Raw genomic sequence first — 18,686 nt, 5'->3', positions numbered from 1 at the left:
GACAAGCATGTATCATTTCAGAAATACAGATAAGACATGTTTAATTTAAACATGATTAGAAATTCAGAGGAGAGAATGGACAATGAAGAGAAGTGAAGATAAGAGAATGGCCAAGCAATGTGCATGATGGTAGAATGTCTTGTAAAAACTGGGATATCTGATAGTTAATACTATTGAGCTTATGCTGTTGCAATGTAGACCGCCCCTCGCCCCAACCTCTTCAAAGCTTCTGTAAAGTTCTAGAGATAAACGGCCCAATGTGGGTGAAGATCTTATGAAACTCAAGGGACTCAGTTCCACATTTCAGTCAATCTACTGCAAAGAATGTGTGGGATGGTGAGATCATTCATGAACTGAACAGTTCAGTGGAAGCAGTGGCAGAATGTCTAGCCAGAGGAAACTGAGAAAGTAAGCCCCCTCGGAGTTCACAGAAATCTTGGGAAGGGTCTTAAAGACAGATCTTATCTAGATTTTTAAAGAGAAGGACACCTCAGCTAAAATCTGTGTTAGACATGTCTAAAAGAATGCGGGAAACACATGGACCCACGCTCACTCTGTGAATGTCACCACAGAAACATTCTTTCATGCAGGAAGCATTGATTGAGGACCTACTATGGGCTAGATGTAGTAATTCAAGGAAACGAGAATTAAAATTATATGAGACTTGTCATGAATTCTCTCTGCGTCCGTGGTAAACAAATAACTACAATATTATGAGCTGAGTGCTATAGAGGGGGATGTAACCTGAAAAAGAATTAACAGCCCCGGCACTAATAAACATCAGGAGAACATAGCTCTAGGAGGCCATGGGAGAGTTTGTTCTCTGTCCTATCCATTTCTTCTTCTGCCATGAAGACTCTCAGAATGTTTTATCAACATGGTCCTAATCCACAATTCTGAATTTCTGACACAGTGTCCTTGGCCTAATTTAAAAAATGTAAGTTTCTCTTTTTAAAAAATTATTGTTGTTATCATTAACTGTTGCTTTGTGAGCACAGGCCTACACTGCAGATGCTCCACTACCACCACTTTAAGCTAATGAGAGCGTAAAGGTATCACAACAACAGGAAACTGCCCATTATCTCAAAAACCTTTGGGTGAGATTACTGCCTTGTCTTGATTTGCATTTTCCATCTTTTAATTTTCAACTTTTTGGTATCCTTATGTTTTCATTTGCTTTCTTGCAGACAACATGCAGTTAGGTTATAAAGACTCATTCTGGTGATTTTGCTCTTTTAATTATTGTATTTAGCCAGTTTATAGTGTGTTATTGATATATTTGTGTATAAATCTTATTTCATGGATTCTACTTATATTACCTATTACAGGTTTCTTTTCCCCTCATTTCTTGCCTTTTATGGAGAGTATATTTAAAATTTGAAAGTTTAAAAGAAATCATTTACCTTTGTCCTTATTACAGATATTACCCCAAAAAAGCCTCCAAACCACAACACTAGAAGACTTTATTTATGTTGTTCCTGTCTTATAGTTCTTGTTTGTGTGTATTGTAATTCAATATTGTGAGATTCACTACTCATTGTTATTTGTGAGTTTAATATTTGTGTACATTTATGAATGGATTTAGCACTCTTTTTTCTCTTTGCTCTTTTTTTTTGTTCTAGACTCACCTTTTTTAGTCACTTTTCTTCTCCCTCAAATATATATAATTGATTTCAGAGTGGAAGGGAGAGGGAGAGAGATAGAAACATCAATGATGAGAGAGAGACTGGGGATCGAGCCCGCAACCTGGGCATGTGCCCTTGATAGGAATCGAACCTGGGACCCTTCAATTCACAGGCTGATGCTCTATCCACTGAGCAAAACTGGCTAGAGCTGGTTCTTTTAATATATATATATATATATTAATATATATATATATTTCTTTCAGAGAGGGAGAGGGATCGAGAGATAGGGCATATGCCCTGATAGGGAATCACACCGTGACCTCCTGGTTCATAGGTTGGCGGCCAACCACTGAGCCACGCCGGCCAGGCACTCCCTTTCTTCTGATAGCAGCTTCCCCTTTTCGAAGGAACCTCCTCTTCCATCTTCCTGTCTGTGTCCATGTTTCACAGCGGACTGTCTCCTTCACCTTTGCATCCTTAGCCCTGCACAGCGGCTGGTCAGGAGAAGAACCCAGTTGTTGAACTGAACAGAAGGGGATGCGGGAAAACGACAGTGTGCCCTGGTGGTATATCTTCTCCCTTGGTCCCTCAGGTTCCCTCAGGATCCCTTACCTCCTTCTGTGGAGGAATGTGACAGGGAAGAATCACACTAGCATTGAGTGAGCACCTCCTAGATGGCTAGGTGAGGTGCTTTCATGATTCCTGTATTTGATTTTTAAAAAACCCACACTTAGGAGATCAGGAAATTGAGGTTTATAAATGAGATGATGCCAATGGTAAGTGATGGAGCAGGAGCAGGAGCCTGCTTCTGTCCCCAAGTCTGTCCTGTTTCACGTGGGGACACAAGGCTGCTGGCTTGGGAGCTGAGAGGACTGAAGCTGTGGGAGGCTGCCTCACGCGTGGGAAATCCCCTGGGAGTGGAAGTAGAGCAACTGTCTAGTGGGTTATCAGCATAGGATCTTCATTGGGCCCTTACAGACAACCAGACGGCTGCCGGGTGTCCAGTTGACAAACCCCAGGGCCAGAAGGCTGGAAGGCAAGGGACAACCCAGAAAGGAATGCTCAGTCAGACCAAGAGCAGGGGCTGGGCTTCCACCCACGGCAGTGACCTGGACACTGACCGGAATTCCCTCTCAGCCCCCGAGCGATTGGTCTCTGCTAGCTGTCTGTTCTGCCACAGACCAGACAGAATCCCTCACACTGACTAAAAGAGTGATTTCAGAAAATGACTTTTTTTTTTTCTCATAAGGCAAGAAAACAAAGAACATACAAGATCATTTCCTAGTGGTGTCATCTGACAGACTAATATTGCTTGTTGGGGAAACAATGAGAAAAAAAAACCCAACTTAGATGAGTGGTAAACAATTTCATTCTGAATAAGCTGGATTTGCTGAGAAACAAAGATCAACAGACAACAGACAAAAAGAGAGAGGCAATGAACAGCCTGAGGCAGGGCAGGAAAGAGGAATGGAGCGGGCTCTTTCTTTCCTCAGAAAAGATGTTCTGAAATTGTTCAGCAGTTTCTTCAAAAGTTAAACATACAGCCTGGCCGGGGTGGCTCACTGGTTGAGCATCCTCCTGTGCACCGAAAGGTTGCTGGTTCAATTCCTGATCAGGGCACATACCTAGGTTTCAGGCTCAATCCCCCGTCAGGGTACAATTGTGCGGGAGGCAGCCCGTCAATGTTTCTCTCTCACATTGATATTTCTTTTTAAAAATATATATTTTATTGATTTTTTTACAGAGAGGAAGGGAGAGGGATAGAGAGCTAGAAACATCAATGAGAGAGAAACATCGATCAGCTGCCTCCTGCACACCCCCCACTGGGGATGTGCCTGCAACTAAGTACATGCCCTTGACCGGAATCGAACCTGGGACCCTTCAGTCCGCAGGCCGACGCTCCATCCACTGAGCCAAACCAGTCAGGGCTCACATTGATATTTCTCTGTCTTTACTTCTCTCTCTCTCTCTCTCTCTAAAAATCAATAAAAACTTTTTTTTTTTTAAAGAGAAATCTGGAGGGACTAAAGGCACATCATATTTTGAGAATGACATTGTAGAAGGTATGTCCCTCAGAGGGAGTATTAAGTAGCTGACGGGTTGGGAGTAGAGCCCAGGGTGGTATTTATGTATTAAAATCCTGTTTTCCAGAACATGACATCTTGGCCAAGGGAAGTCTTGGTGCTGTAGAAAGGGAAGAAACCCAAAAGATTACCTCACGCTGACAAGACAAAACATCCTGGCTTTGGATGGGGACAGACCAGATTAGAACCCAGCTTGCCTCTTGCCGAAGCTTTAAAAGTTTCCATCTGTTGAACGGAGTGGATCCAGAGACATGGAAGCATGGGACAGAGTGCGGAATCTCGGCGGGAAGGCGGGTCAGGGTGGGTGGGTGGGAGGTAATCAGCCAGAGACCTTGTATATATAAGTGCATAACCCATGGACACGGACAATTAGGTGATGGAAGCCTGGGGCGGGGGCGGCGTTGGCTCGAGGGGGTTAATGGGGGGAAAGAGGGGACGTATGTAATACTTTCAACAATAAAGATTTTAAAAAAGTAAAGTTTCCATCTGTAAAATGGGCTTACTGCTGCCTCCCTTACAGTGGTCCTGAAGATCAGACGAGAGCATGAAAGGGAAGTGCACACTCGACTGCCGAGCCTTCCGGAGACTCCACGCCGGCCTCTGAGTCCGGGGAGGTGCGGTTTACCTGCATACTTAATGCTTTAAAAGGAACCATCTCTTTCTTTCCAAAGCTATTCCTGCACACAGTTCTTAAGCATCATCACTTTACACATTTCTGGGAACTTAGCAGTGGAAGGAAGAGTAACAAAACGAGGCCTGGGTCTGCGTGGCACCTCCTTCACCCAGGTGCTATGGAAAATAGTCCTTCATCAAGTGTCTGTCTGTCTCCACGGCTGAGCTGGCACACCCAGTTTCCAGACTCCCTGTTGACCCCCAGATCTTCGTTATTGATGTCTATGAGACAGGGAGACATATGCCATCATGAAAATACGTTGTAGACTAGCCTCAAAACCTTTCCTCTCTCCCTCCCTTAAAAAAACGTACATCTTCTCTGTAAAGGATTTAAAACACAGGTAAGCAAAAAAGAAACAGTGAGCAATCTCTCAAACAGCACCCAGATAGGATTGTATTAACATTTTTGTTTATGTTGTTCCAATCCTCTCCTATGGGAACATAAACCTGCATTGATATATTATGTATGCAATGCGTGTCTGGACACTAGAACCAAACAATCTGGGTTCAAACCCTGTCTCTACCACTTACTGCTGTGTGTCCTGGCAAATCTGGGAAGATGACAGTACATTCCTCAGAGTTTTTTTGAGGGACAAGTGAATTAAATATGTAATACTAGAGACCTGGTGCACAAAATTCATGCACGGGTAGGGCCCCTAGGCCTGCCTGGCAATCAGGGTCGATCGGGGCCTTCCTTCATTTCACACCGTCCCCTGGTGGTCGGCGCACATCATAGTGAGCGATCGAACTTCCAGTCTCCTAGTTCAGTGGTCGGCAAACTCATTAGTCAACAGAGCCAAATATCAACAGTACAATGATTGAAATTTCTTTTGAGAGCCAATTTTTTTAAACTTAAACTATATAGGTAGGTACATTGTTATTAACTTAATTAGGGTACTCCTAAGGCTTAGGAAGAGCCACACTCAAGGGGCCAAAGAGCCACATGTGGCTCGTGAGCTGCGGTTTGCTGACCACTGTCCTAGTTGAACTCCCGTGGGGACACTTTGCGTGTTAGCCTTTTATATATATAGGTGCCCCGAACTGGACATGGAATAGGACAGGGCTCAGCAATAGAGTTCTACCATGCTGGGCAGGACATGCAGATTATGCAACACCTTGCCCCTGCACATCCATGTGTGTACATAGCCCATGCACATATGCGTGTCTACAGATGTGTACAGGCCTGTGTTAGTGTGTGGATAGGTGCAATTGCTACATCTAAACACACAAAATGAGTTTGACCTTTACATAGGGATCTGAGAAGCAGCAGTCCACTAGATCAAACCAAGACGATTTTCCATGCCTTTGAACCTCCGGCGAGTGAAGTGGCTTCTTCAGCCCACTCAAGTCTAGTTATGATTTAAATCAGAACCTGTAAATTAATATCTGCCCAACCTCAAAAACGGTAACATCATGAATGCAAATTTTATTTAACAAGAAGACATGATTCTTCCAAAGTAAAAATCAGAAACACCTCGAAAGCTTCCGTTCCAGCTCTGCAGGTACACCTGTGTGCTACTGGGCTACCCCCCCATCACACGGCCACGGCGGCCCTTGGCAGGGGTGGGCCAGTCACTGCAAGGCTACAGGGAAACCTCAGGTGGAAACGCAGAAGCGGGATCTGTTTTCCAATCGAGCGCTGCAGGGAATGTTGCCACTGCAAGGGGACATGTGAGGTATGTGAAAGGCCAGGCCCCAGGCTTGAGTCATCATTCACGGTCCTGTCAGGAGTCTGGATCGGGCTGGTGTTGGAGGAGATGGCTGTAGGTCACAGTTGCACTGATAACCGGCTTGTCCACGAACTCCACGGTGCACGGTTCGGGGGGATCGGCATTGCAGGGCGCCCGCTCCAGTTCCAGCACTGCGATGGTGTTTGGGGCTGATGTCACCAGGATGTGCCGTGGCACAAACAAGGTCACCTGGGGGCCCCGTGCTGGCCAGTAGCGACCAAGGTTAAAGCCATTAATCCACACCTGACCCTGGAGAGAGACAAAGAGAAACCATCAACCCCAGCTGCCCAGATCCTGGAAATAGGAGAGCCTCAATGCACGTGGGCCAGCCGGCAGCCGCCAGCACGTGGGCCAGCAGGTGGGCCAGCACGTGGGCCAGCCGGCAGCCACCAGCACGTGGGCCAGCAGGTGGGCCAGCAGGTGGGCTAGCACGTGGGCCAGCCGGCAGCCGCCAGCCGGCAGCCGCCAGCCTGCAGTGGCGCTCTCCCTCCACAGCCCAGGCCTGACAACCAGGCCCAGGCCAGCCTGGGTCCCAGCATTCCGCTGGGGTGACTGGCCAAGTGGGGCAGGGGCTGGGTGGGAGAGATAACAAGTTGCCCCAAACAGCCACTCCTGCTTCAGGAGAATCTATGTTTAGCCCCTCTGACTGGCTTCAGCAGCCACGCATCAGTGCTGGATGACACGGGGGGCAGTTTCGCCAAGTTTCTGCATTTCGTCCTGGACCCTGGAGGACTGCCTGTCTCTCCACACCAGCCTCTCCCCGACTCTTCCGCACACGGAGAACTGCCAAGCGGCCCCTCGAGGAGGTGAGCTTTCCTTCTATGTCCTCTGCTTCTAGAGGTGGGTCTTGACCACACTGTCTTCACACACCAGGTGAGCACAGGCCTGCAGCCTGGGAACACACAGGTCCTAGGAGCTGTCCCCAAACAACCCCCCCCTCCCCCCCGAGCCTGGCTGGCGTGGCTCAGTGGTTGAGCGGTGACCTATGAGCCAGGAGGTCAGAGTGTGATTTCCTGGCCATAGCACATACCCAGGATGTGGGCTCGATCCCCAGTAGGGGGTATACAGGAAGCAGCCAATCAATGATTCTCATTTGATGTTTCTATCTATCTCTCCCTCTCCCTTCCTCTCTGAAATCAATAAAAATATATATTAAAAAACAAAACAAAACACAAAACAACCCCCCGCCGCCAGAAGGATGAGGGGTTTGTGGAAGGGAGAGATAGGGGCCCGCCCAGTAGGGTGTTTACTGCAGGGTTTGAATGGTTTTCACACCAGCATCAGGTGAGAGGGGCATGTGTGCAGAGAGGGCCCTACAAGCTGCAGAGACAAGTTCTGAGAGTAGGAGAAGCCGCTTCCGCTACAAAACTGAGAGCAGAAGAGAACCTCTACCAGGAGGGCTGGCGTTTGGGTGTGGCCACAGCTCCCCGCAGGTGCTAGGCCTTCCCAGTTGGCTGGACAGATGGAACCTTCTGCCACGAAGAAAGAGCAGAGGAGGGGATATCACATACAGGAGAGAGAGGCTGTGCGGGAGAGGAAAGAAGGCATAAAGGGAGAAGGAAGGAAGGGAGGAAGAAGTAAGTAAATCATTCCCCACCATGACCCAAATACAGACGGTCCCCAACTTAGGATGGTTCAACTTTAGGATTTTTCGACTTTGTGAACTGTGCAAAAGCGATATGTATCATAAATTACCCAATATATTATTATAAAATAGGCTTTGTGTTAGATGATTTTGCCCAACGGTAGGCTAATGTAAGTGTTCTGAGCTCATTCAAGGTAGGCTAGGTTAAGCTATGATGTTCGGTAGGTGAGGTGTATTAAATGCATCTTCCACTTACAATATTTTCAACTTACGATGGGCTTATTGTAACTGCATTGTACATGAGGAACACCTGTATTTTGGGGGAGAAACCCTGGAGGAGGCTTGACCATGCTGTCACCTGCTGCGCCCCGATCCCCAGCATGCTCCATGTCACAGCTGCGGTCACTCACCTTAGAGCTACTCAGTTGCTCAGCTTTGAGTATTTTTTCAGCCTCCAGGTGTCCCCTTTATTCAAGCTCCCTCTGAATTTCCTAGCTGGGTTCCAGTCTTAGACCCACCCCTCACTGGCTCCTCCCATACCTGTGTAAGTCTTACTCCTAGTGAATACTCCTAGTGGCCCCACCTCCCAGACTACACTGTGGCTGACGGATATAATCTCAAACTGTCGCTCCTAGTTATTGATCAAAGTTGATATTATCTTTCTCCTAATTACTGTCTTAATTCTGGACACTACATAATCTGTTCTAGTTATTTTTTCCTTCCCCCAAACGATCACCCGTGGCCCATTTTGAGTTTTTGGCTGTCATATGGACTCTGCCTCCTGACTCACCTGAACGAGTCTCCAATATGGAGGTGGCGTGTCTCTCACTGTCCCTCTATCTTGCCCCAAACTCAGGGTTACATCTTCTCAGGCCTCGGTTATGAACTATGAAATTATGAAGCTATAAACTTCTTCAGGGCAACATTTCCCTCCACTCTCAGCTTTCTATTTTTTAGGTCATTTTTATTTTATTTTATTTTGCATTTTTTATTGATTAAGGTATTACAAATGTGTCTTTATCCCCCCATTGTCCCCTCATCCCCCAGTTTTGCCCTCACCCCCTGTTGTCTGCGTCCATCGCTTACGCTTATATGCATGCATACAAGTCCTTTGGTTGGTCTCTCCCCCTCTCCCCCACCCTCCCCCACTCTCAGCTCTTAACAGAATGTGCATTAAATGATGTTTATGGCAGTTTGGCTGCCCTTCCAAGAGAGGAGGATGAAGCATTTAGAAAGAACAGGCCATAGGCCCATAGCGTGGAGTCATCACCATTCAACAGAACTTTCGGCAATGATGGAGTGTTCTCTGCTGCCCAACAAAGCAGCTGAGTGCACTTGAGAGTGGCTACTGAGCACCTGAAATGTGCTTTGTGGGAAGAAGGAATTGAATTTCCCCTTTCAACTGATTTAAATTTAAAGGTAAATAGCCACAAGTAGCTGGTGGCTACCATACAGCTGAGGCATGGTGAAATGCATGTCGTTTCATGATCAGACCACAATCTCTCCGCTTCTCTCCACCCCCTCTGCCAGCCTTCTAGAGCAAGTCATAACCAATGCTGTCTTAGTCTCCTCACAGGTCTCCCGACTTCCTCTATTAACTGTAGAACCCCAGGCTCCCCATAGCAGCCAAGTGAGAATCGGGTGATTTCATGCGTTCCTGCTTCTTACCTCCTTACCATGGCCCTCAGACCTATGCCTTCTTCCTCCCCACCCTGTCTCTGCCACTCTGCCCCTTGCTCATGCAGCTGCCCCTGAACTTGTCCCCATCCCTTTTACACACCAAATGCTCTCCATCACTGTCCCCCAGTCCTGAAGCCTTCTGATGGCTCAGGTCTCCATCCATCACCACCTCTTCAGAGAGAAGGGTCATGGACACCGTCCTTAGGACTGGGCCTCCCATTCCAAGTCACTCACCACCCCTTTACTCTGTTTTTTTTTTTTTTTTTTCCCTAGTTATTGTCACTGTTGGGTATTTGCATCCTTTGTTTGAGTAGTGGCTTATCAGCTATTTCCAACATGGGCTCTATAAGGGAAAGGCTTTGCCCATCTTGTCCAAGGTGAGATTCTCAGCACAGTGATTTCCATCGACACTTAGCGGCACTCGGTAGATAATACCCAGGCTGATCATTCCTCCTGAGAAAGGACTCACCTACAAGGAGACACGAAGCCCTCCTGAAAGAATGCTCCATGTTCCTCTGCTCCTGGCTTAAGAGTTTTAGAGAACAGTGTTTACTGGAAGGAAAATGAAATATCTGTACTCCTTGACTAGCACTGTGTTTTTAAAAAATATATACATATTCTGACTTTTGTTTCTCTTTAAGAAATTATGCTGAAGTTACTGGTGGAGGCGGGAGTATGTACATGTTGGTAAATGCCATTTAAAAGTAGACACACTCATGCCTTAGCTGGTTTGGCTCAGTACATGGAGCATTGGTCTGCGGACTGAAGGGTCCTGGGTTCGATTCCAGTCAAGGGCACATGCTTGGGTTGCAGGCTCGATCCCCAGTAGGGGTTGTGCAGGAGGCAGCCAATCAATGATTCTCTGTCATCACTGATGTTTCTATCTCTCTCCCTCTCCCCTCTTCTTTGAAATCAATAAAAAAATATATTAAAAAAAATAAAAGTAGACACCCTCGGAAATGAATATAGTGAGCGCACAGGGGCCAAGACTTTGTAGCGTGAACCTCGGTGGCTTCTGGGGCTTCCCGGGGCTGTCCCAGCTAATATTTCCATGACAATGTCTGACTTTCTCTGACCATAGCTTGACCCTTGGCAGACTTCCCCTCTTTGCTATTATTACTAAGGTGATAATAGAATAAATGTTAGGTTCCAGGAAATGGTTGACCTACTTCATTAATCAGACAGATATGTGTCTGCTTTAAATTCTTTAGATAAATCAATCCTCTCACACAAATTTAAAGCGAATGTTCCAATGCTGTTTTAAGTCACAGTTTAAAACTTTTCTAATTTGGCTAAGAGTTCATTTAAAAAACAACAAACGCGGATCCAGTGTTGATTTTGTCACACTCTGGGAGAAGACATGCAGACCCTCGGAGAACTTAAAATGGGAAAGACACAGGTCCATTTCTCAAGGTTAAAGGGCCCTCACCACACGCAATTCATGAGTAACTGTCATGCTAACTTGGGAGAAAGAAAAACATTTTTTTTAAAAGGAAAAATAGTGAAGGACTTGCTTAGATGTGAAATAAATGTCACTGCAGTACACAGGGCAAAAAATGAAAAATCTTCTTTCCTCCAACCCAGGGGGGTCTGCAGCTGATGCAAACCACACCTCTTGGCTTCCTCTGTGATCTTACAGTAATAACGTTAATAGCTTTATGGTTTCTCTGTATTTTAGACCCAAGCAGAACGGAAGCCATGGAAACCTAAAGCATTAGCATAAAGGTGCATTACTTCCTCCCCTCACAGAACCCCAAATATAAATCCCTTTCCTTCGCGACTCCCAAAAGTCCCATTTCTTGACCCCTTCTATGGAGTACCTTGCCTAACAGTCATTGTAGCACCTCACATATCTGGACCAAAGCTAAGAACTGTTGAGGGAACACTGCCTCCCAGCTGCCATATAATACTTGTTACAAAGTCCATGCACTAAAAACTGTGGGAGACACTCCTTCACTCAGAGCCTACTTACTCCTGCGTATACACAATTTTCACCAGTTTTAGTTACTGAATTAATATACATTTATAGAAATCAATCTGATTGTGTAGTTTTCAAGTTCACAGGACTTGTGACAAGAAACAACAAATTAGATGGAAATGCTAGGGGGTAAGAACAACTGTAAATCAGGCCAGAAAAGTTCAAAAAGCATATCAAATTCAGAATGAAAGTAGGGTCAAAGAGTACTAAGACTGGTGGCAGACTGCAAAAAATGACCACAATTCTCTGCAGCTCCTCCTCTCAGGAGTCAGAATCTGCTTCTCCATCCCTTGGGCCAAGACAGTCTAATGACTTGTACTGGCCCAAGAACATGGAAGATGTGGCACATGAATTCCAACCTGAGCCTTAAGAAGCCGCACACATTTGTATTCTTTCTTTGAATCCTGCTAGTCACCAGGTGAACAAACCTCGAATGACACACAGGACTCAGGAGAATATTTTACTTACATTCATAGGTGTATTATACAGGATCAATTTAGGGATGGACAGATGGAAGAGACGCACAGGGCAAGGTGTGTGTGTGTGTGTGTGTGTGTGTGTGTGTGTGTGTGTGGCGGGGGAGGGGTACGCGGTAGGGTGTGGAGCTTCCAGCCCTCTTCAGGTGCACCTCCCAGCACCTGCATGTGTTCACCCCACCCAGAAGCTCTCCAAATCGTCTTGTGCTAGAGTTGCTATAGATTTCCATCTCCGGCCCCTACCCCAACCCGACCCCAGAGGTTAGGGGGATGGGACTGAAAGTTCCAACCCTCTAATCATGTAGTCTTTCAGGTGACCAGGCCTCAGAAGAGGACAAGGGATTTTTGTCAGCTCTTTGTTATAAATTCTTTTATTTCATGATTTTTTAGAAATTTTTTTTTTTTTTTTTTTTACATTTCGAAAAAAGGTGATGTTTGCCTTTAAAAAAATAAAACTGGTGCCGAAGCCGGTTTGGCTCAGTGGATAGGGCATCGGCCTGCGGACTGAAGGGTCCCGGGTTCGATTCCGGTCAAGGGCGTGTACCTGGGTTGCGGGCACAGTCCCCAGTGGGAGATGTGCAGGAGGCAGCTGATCGATGTTTCTCTCTCGTCGATGTTTCTAACTCTCTATCTCTCTCCCTTCCTCTCTGCAAAAAATCAATTAAAATATATTTAAAAAATAAAATAAAATAAAACTGGTTTTAGTATATTTTGAATCTTCACTTTTCAAAGCATAATTCTGGTTGAGGAAAAGTGGGACAAGCCTACAAGTGGCTAAAAAAAATGCAGGAAGGCTGCAGAGCACATTCATATGCGGCTTATCCACACCCAGCTGAAGGAGAGATAAGCAGTACAGATGCCACTGCATTGGCAGAACACAGTCAACGCCCGGCCTATCTTAGAAAGGTTGTGGTCAGACGAGAGTGCTGGCCTGTGTCTCTTGGATACAGCAAAAACGCCCGATCGCTTCCCACCAGAATCCCAGCTGACGTTCAGGCATTTAACCAGAAAGCCACATCCGACGTAAGCAAAGCCAAACTGATCAGAAGAGATTTTTTATCTCATGAATCACTCTTACCAGTGGCTTCATTCACTAAATCAAGGTAGTTTCTTTACAGCAAGTGCATAGCATAAGCCAAGGGGCTGGAAGCAAAAGCCTTGTCAGGGCCGCCCTGCTGGAGGAGGGTTGGCGTGCCTGGGGATAGAGTCTTAGAAATGGTCATTGGGTCCATCCTCACCCCACCGCCCACAGCTGCCAAAGTGGTACTTCTCCCAAAAGTCAGCACTCGGCGCCCTGTGGGGAGTGGGATCTGTCTGTTCTGTGCATGCTGATCAGGAGCTGGCCAGGGGCAGCCCTCGGCACCAAGGACCACTGCTCGCCAGAAAATAACAGCAAACACAGAGATGCTCCATTTTATGTCTGTTGTAGGTATGGCCTCTCATCTCAGACCTGCACAGCCAGGTCCACGAAACCTGTGGATGGGTGTGCATGTGCGTGTGTGTGCGCATGCAGAAAGCCTCATTTTGATATAATTCACAGCCATACAATTTCACTCATTTAAACTGTTTAGTGCAGTGGTTTTTAGTATACTACAGAGCTATGCAACTGTCACCACAATCAATTCTAGAATATGTTCATCACTCCAGAAAGATACCCTGCACCCTTTAGCAGTGAGTCTCCATCTCCAACCCCAACACTCCCCTTCTCCCCTTTCCCTGCTCCAGGCAACCAGGAATCTTCCTGTGTCAATATATTTGCCAATTCTGGACATTCCATATAAGTGGAATCATACCAAATGTATGGTTTGTGACTGGCTTCTTTTATGTAACATGTTTTCAAGGTTCATCCACGTTGTACCATGTATTATTATTATTTTTTAAATATATATCTATTGATTTCAGAGAGGAAGGGAGAAAGAGAGAGAGAGAGAAACATCAATGATGAGAGTGAATCATTGACCGGCTGCCTACTGCACGCCCCTTACTGGGGATGGAGCCCGAAACCCAGGCGTGTGCCCTGGACCAGAATCGAACCTGGGACCCTATCCACTGAGCCAAACCAGCCAGGGCTGTACCATGTATTAGTACTTCATTTCTTTTTATTGCTGAATGATAGTCCATTATACAGATATACCACATTTTGTCTATTTAGTCATCAGTTGATAGACATTTGGTTTTTCCATCTTTTGGCAATTTGGGATAAAGCTGGTGTGAACATTTGTGTATTAGTTTTAGAGTGAACATATGGACTAGATGGACTTTGGGGTTCTGAACCCTCTGACACATTCAATAATATTGTGTATATATGTACTTTTCAAGCATGAAGATGCAGACCATTTGTCAGGCTGGTGAAACAAGTCAAGAGCCTAGAGCAGCGGTTCTCAACCTGTGGGTCCCGACCCCTTTGGCGGTCGAACGACCCTCTCACAGGGGTCGCCTAAGACCATCCTGCATATCAGATATTTACATTATGATTCATAACAGTAGCAACATTACAGTTATGAAGTAGCAATGAAAATAATTTTATGGTTGGGTCACAACATGAGGAACTGTATTTAAAGGGCCAGAAGGTTGAGAACTACTGGCCTAGAGCAGTGGTCGGCAAACTCATTAGTCAACAGAGCCAAATATCAACAGTACAACGATTGAAATTTCTTTTGAGAGCCAAATTTTTTAAACTTAAACTATATAGGTAGGTACATTGTTATTAACTTAACTAGGGTACTCCTAAGCTTTAGGAAGAGCCACACTCAAGGGGCCAAAGAGCTGTATGTGGCTCGCGAGCCGCAGTTTGCCGACCACGGGCCTAGAGGATTAGCACAGGCTCTTCATTGGTCTTAGAGGCCTTGTTCAATGCTGCCTGCCTTTTCACGTGGGCCTTCAAATCAGACAGACCTGGGGCTCAGGGAGCTGTGCCACCACCTACTTCCGTACCTCGTACCTCTCTGAGCCTCTATCTGCTCATCTGCAAACTGGAGATAATGACAGACATCCTACCGCAGGTACCACTCTTGATGTTTATGGAGATAGCATCTCTAAAGTTCTGAGCAGAAGGCCTGGATCTGTAACTCTTGGGCATGACACCTTTATGACCTGGCCAAGATGAACCCCCTCTGACCTCCAAAACGTCCCCTGCTTTTCCATTTCTGCACCTAAGCTCCTATCATTCTCCCATCTGAAAATCCCTTCCCTGACAAATTCTGATGAAGGGCCTTCTGTCCTTCAGGTCTGTTTCAAGCTCCATCTGAGCCACCCAGCCCTTTCGATAATCCCTGTACCAGACATGTCCTTTTTCTGATTTGCTTCTCTGCAAAACTCTTTCTCTTAAGGCCCTAAATTGATACCACTTGGTGAGCAATGATTTGTGTTTGGGTCTTCTCATTGGCTTTAGCCCTGTATCCAGCAAAGTCCCTCCTCACTCCCATTTGCTTTCTTCCCAGGGTTCAGCAACACAGGCATTGGTGCACCTTTTTAATCTAAAAGCAATTATAGCCCTAGCTGGTTTGGCTCAGTGGACAGAGCATTGGCCTGCGGACTGAAGGGTCCCGGGTTCGATTCCAGTCGAGGGCACATGTCCAGGTTGCGGGCTCAATCCCCAGTAAGGGGGTGTGCAGGAGGCAGCTGATCAATGATTCTCTCTCATCACTGATGTTTCTATCTCTCTCTCCCTCACCCTTCCTCTCTGAAATCAATTTTTAAAAATAAAAAAATTTTTGGAAAAAAAAAAAAAGCAATTACAGAGTGCCCAGGCCCAGGAGGAGGGCAGGGTGGTGAATAAGCAGGGCACTTAAAAAATCCCCTTCGTGAAGCGATTGACTCAGTGGGTGAAATTGAGGTCCTGACCTATGTGTGAAGAAGCATCATGATGGAGTCCAGGTGGGCCACAGAGGGCCTCAAAGGAGGATGGGACCAGTCCTTTCCTAGACTAAGGGTCTAGGAAGGTTTCATAGGGGAGTTCATGTCAGTCTTGACAGATGAACATGTGATGGCTAGGTGGGTAGAGTGAGGAATGAAAAAGCACGAACAAGGGGAATATAAGACACAGCAGAACACCCAGAGGGAGAAGGGGAGAAGGAAGGAAGGGAGAGAAAGAGGGAGCAAGGGAGCAAGAACAAGCCTGTTGGCTAGAGTGTACATCCAGGGAGGGCTCTACTTTGTGTTTTTGGGTCCTGGAGACCCCAGATATCACTTCTTGGCTGCAACACAGGACTTGGCAGAGGAGAGAGGCTGACAAATGCAGGGGGAGGTATGAGAAGGGATCTTGGCCTAGAGGAAGGTGGGGAGGCGATTCAGAGCTTAGACTTCCTCCTAGAGGCCACTGGGCAGGAAGTGAGGGTGGAGGCAGAGAGATAAGAATGACAGGAAGCTGAAGGAACAAAGGAGTCACACCTGATAGCAGACAAGAAGTGTGAGTCCTCCATGGAGGAGGAGGGAGGAAGAACAAGGTGGCCTAAGGAGAGTGGTGAAGGTTAGAAAGGCCAGCTGAGGAGGGGGAAGAGACTGACCAGGGACTCCTGGGCAAGCTGAGGGCCTCCAGAGGCAGGAGAGAGTGAGAGGACCGTGGCCCTGAAGAATGCACTGGAGAGGTCCCCAGTAGTCCCCCAATTACTGTGAACCAGTAAAGGCCAATGGTAGACCCAGTCAAGATGGAGGATGGCCAAAACCGGTTTGGCTCAGTGGATAGAGCGTCGGCCTGCGGACTGAAGGGTCCCAGGTTCGATTCCAGTCAAGGGCATGTACCTGGGTTGCGGGCACATCCCCAGTGGGAGATGTGCAGGAGGCAGCTGATCGATGTTTCTCTCTCATCGATGTTTCTAACTCTCTATCTCTCTCCCTTCCTCTCTGTAAAAAGTCACTAAAATATATTAAAAAAGAAAAAAAAAGATGGAGGCTGAAGAAGGAGACAAGGGGGCCAGTGGGTTGATTGATTGCTCTTAGAAAAGGATAGTGGTGATGTCTGGACTGGATAGAAAGCAATTGCAGCCTTAATGGTGGAAAGTTTCAGGTCACCAGTAAAATCCAAGAGCAGGCTTGGGAGGCATGAGAGTTTGGGGGGATAGAAACATGTGGCCAGAGAGAGGATATTAGACCTTAAAATTCCAGAGCTACGCACACCAAGATATACCATATGCTGGATCATAAGACAAGTCTCCATATATTTAAGAAGATTGTGGAACCATCACCACAATTTAATTCTGGAACATTTTCCATTACCCCAGAAAGAAACCCCATACCCATGCAGTCACTCTCCATTCACACCATCAGCCCCTGGCAACCATTAATCTACTTTTTGTCTCTATCGATTTGCCTTTTCTGAACATTTCATAGAAATGGAATCATACAACATGGGCCTGGCTTTTATGCCTGGCTTCTTTTACTTAGCATAATGTTTTTCAGATTTATCCATGCTATAGCATGTGTCAGTAGTCTGTTCCTTTTTACTATGAAATACTATTCTATTGTATGGAATATGTTATTTATCCATCCATCAGTTGAAGGACATTTGAATTGTTTCCAGTTTTTGGTTTATGAATAATGCCTCTGTCTTCATTTCACTTCTCCTCTCAGCAGCATGAACGCCTGTTTTCCTCCTACTTCTTTGGTCTCTCCCCCTCACTCTCTGTCATATTTGTGTCTCTCAAAGATCAGCCTTAGATCCTCTTTCCTCCTTCTGCATCCTCTTTTTTTTTTTCCAAATATATTTTATTGATTTTTTACAGAGAGGAAGGGAGAGGGATAGAGAGTTAGAAACATTGACCAGCTGCCTCCTGCACACTCCCCACTGGGAACGTGCCTGCAACCAAGGTACACGCCCTTGACCGGAATCGAACCCGGGACCCTCCAGTCCGCAGGCCGACGCTCTATCCACTGAGCCAAACCAGTCAGGGCTGCATCCTCTTTTTAGAGGACCTCGTCCATCCTACATCTTCAACAACCACTCATACGCACATGATCTTGTATGTGCATTTCCAGCCCAGACCCCTCCTCTGAATTCCCAATCCTTGGACCCAAGAGCTCTCCTCCAGTATCTTCTCAGAGCTGTTCCCAAAGGCTCCTCAAACTCAGTTTGTCCAAATCCAGACTCATGAGCTCACTGTCTCAGCCCACGTTCTCTTCTGAAATTTCTTCTTTGGTAAATGGTACCATCTGTTCAGCTGCAAGTCTAAAACTGAAGAGTCATCTGGGATATGCTCTTCTCTTTAAACCCCCATGTCCAATCTATCATGACATTTTATTGACTTCAAACATCTCTCGAATAGCTGATGTCATCTCCTTCTTGGTTACCACCATCCCCGTCTCTCGAGGACACTGTAATCCCACGTCCTGGATAGTTCCCCTGGATTCACACATACCCTCACCCAACCCATTCTGCACACGAGGGTCAGAGAGGCTTGGCACACCACAATCATGTCATGTCACTCTCCTGCTTCAGTGGCTCTCAACATAAAGACAAAACTTGAATGTGATTTAATTGGCTAATCCAATCTGGTCTCTACCCACTTTCTAGCCTCTTCTCTGAGCCACACTCCCTTTTCTCTGTGTTTCATACATTTGGGTCCTTCCTCACACTCGCCATTTTCCCCTCTAAGCACATGAACTTGGCACATGTTACTTCCTCTGCCTGGAATATGCTCCCTTCCCCTTTTTGCAATGTTAATTCTTATCCTTTATATTTCTCAAGCATCACTTCCCCGAGTGAGACTTTCCTGACCTCCCTGACAAGGTCAAATGCCCCAGTTATTGACTCCCAATAGCTCCTCTTAGCACCCATTGCAACTACAGTTTTACCACTTAATTTGGATTATTACATAATTTGGTCTTCCTCCCCAACTAGACTATAAGTTCTATGAGGGCA

General features: G+C 46.3%; 1 protein-coding gene across 1 annotated transcript in view; it reads right to left on the bottom strand.

Moving 5' to 3' along the window:
* Positions 1 to 5,787: 5,787 nt before the first annotated feature.
* The window catches only part of GLB1 (galactosidase beta 1), a 65,425-nt gene continuing 52,526 nt past the window's right edge, over positions 5,788 to 18,686 (bottom strand). Inside the window, exon 16 of the mRNA XM_070391811.1 lies at positions 5,788 to 6,360. Within this exon, the coding sequence (XP_070247912.1) occupies positions 6,106 to 6,360 (255 nt within the window). The 3' untranslated portion in view covers positions 5,788 to 6,105. The remainder of the gene's footprint in view (positions 6,361 to 18,686) is intronic.

Source organism: Myotis yumanensis, unplaced genomic scaffold (assembly GCF_028538775.1).
Source record: "Myotis yumanensis isolate MYYU_CA2020_CCGP unplaced genomic scaffold, mMyoYum1.0.hap1 SCAF_14, whole genome shotgun sequence".
Taxonomy (NCBI): Eukaryota; Metazoa; Chordata; class Mammalia; order Chiroptera; family Vespertilionidae; genus Myotis; species Myotis yumanensis.
Note: the sequence above shows the minus strand (reverse complement) of the source record. Positions and strands in the feature narration are given on the sequence as shown.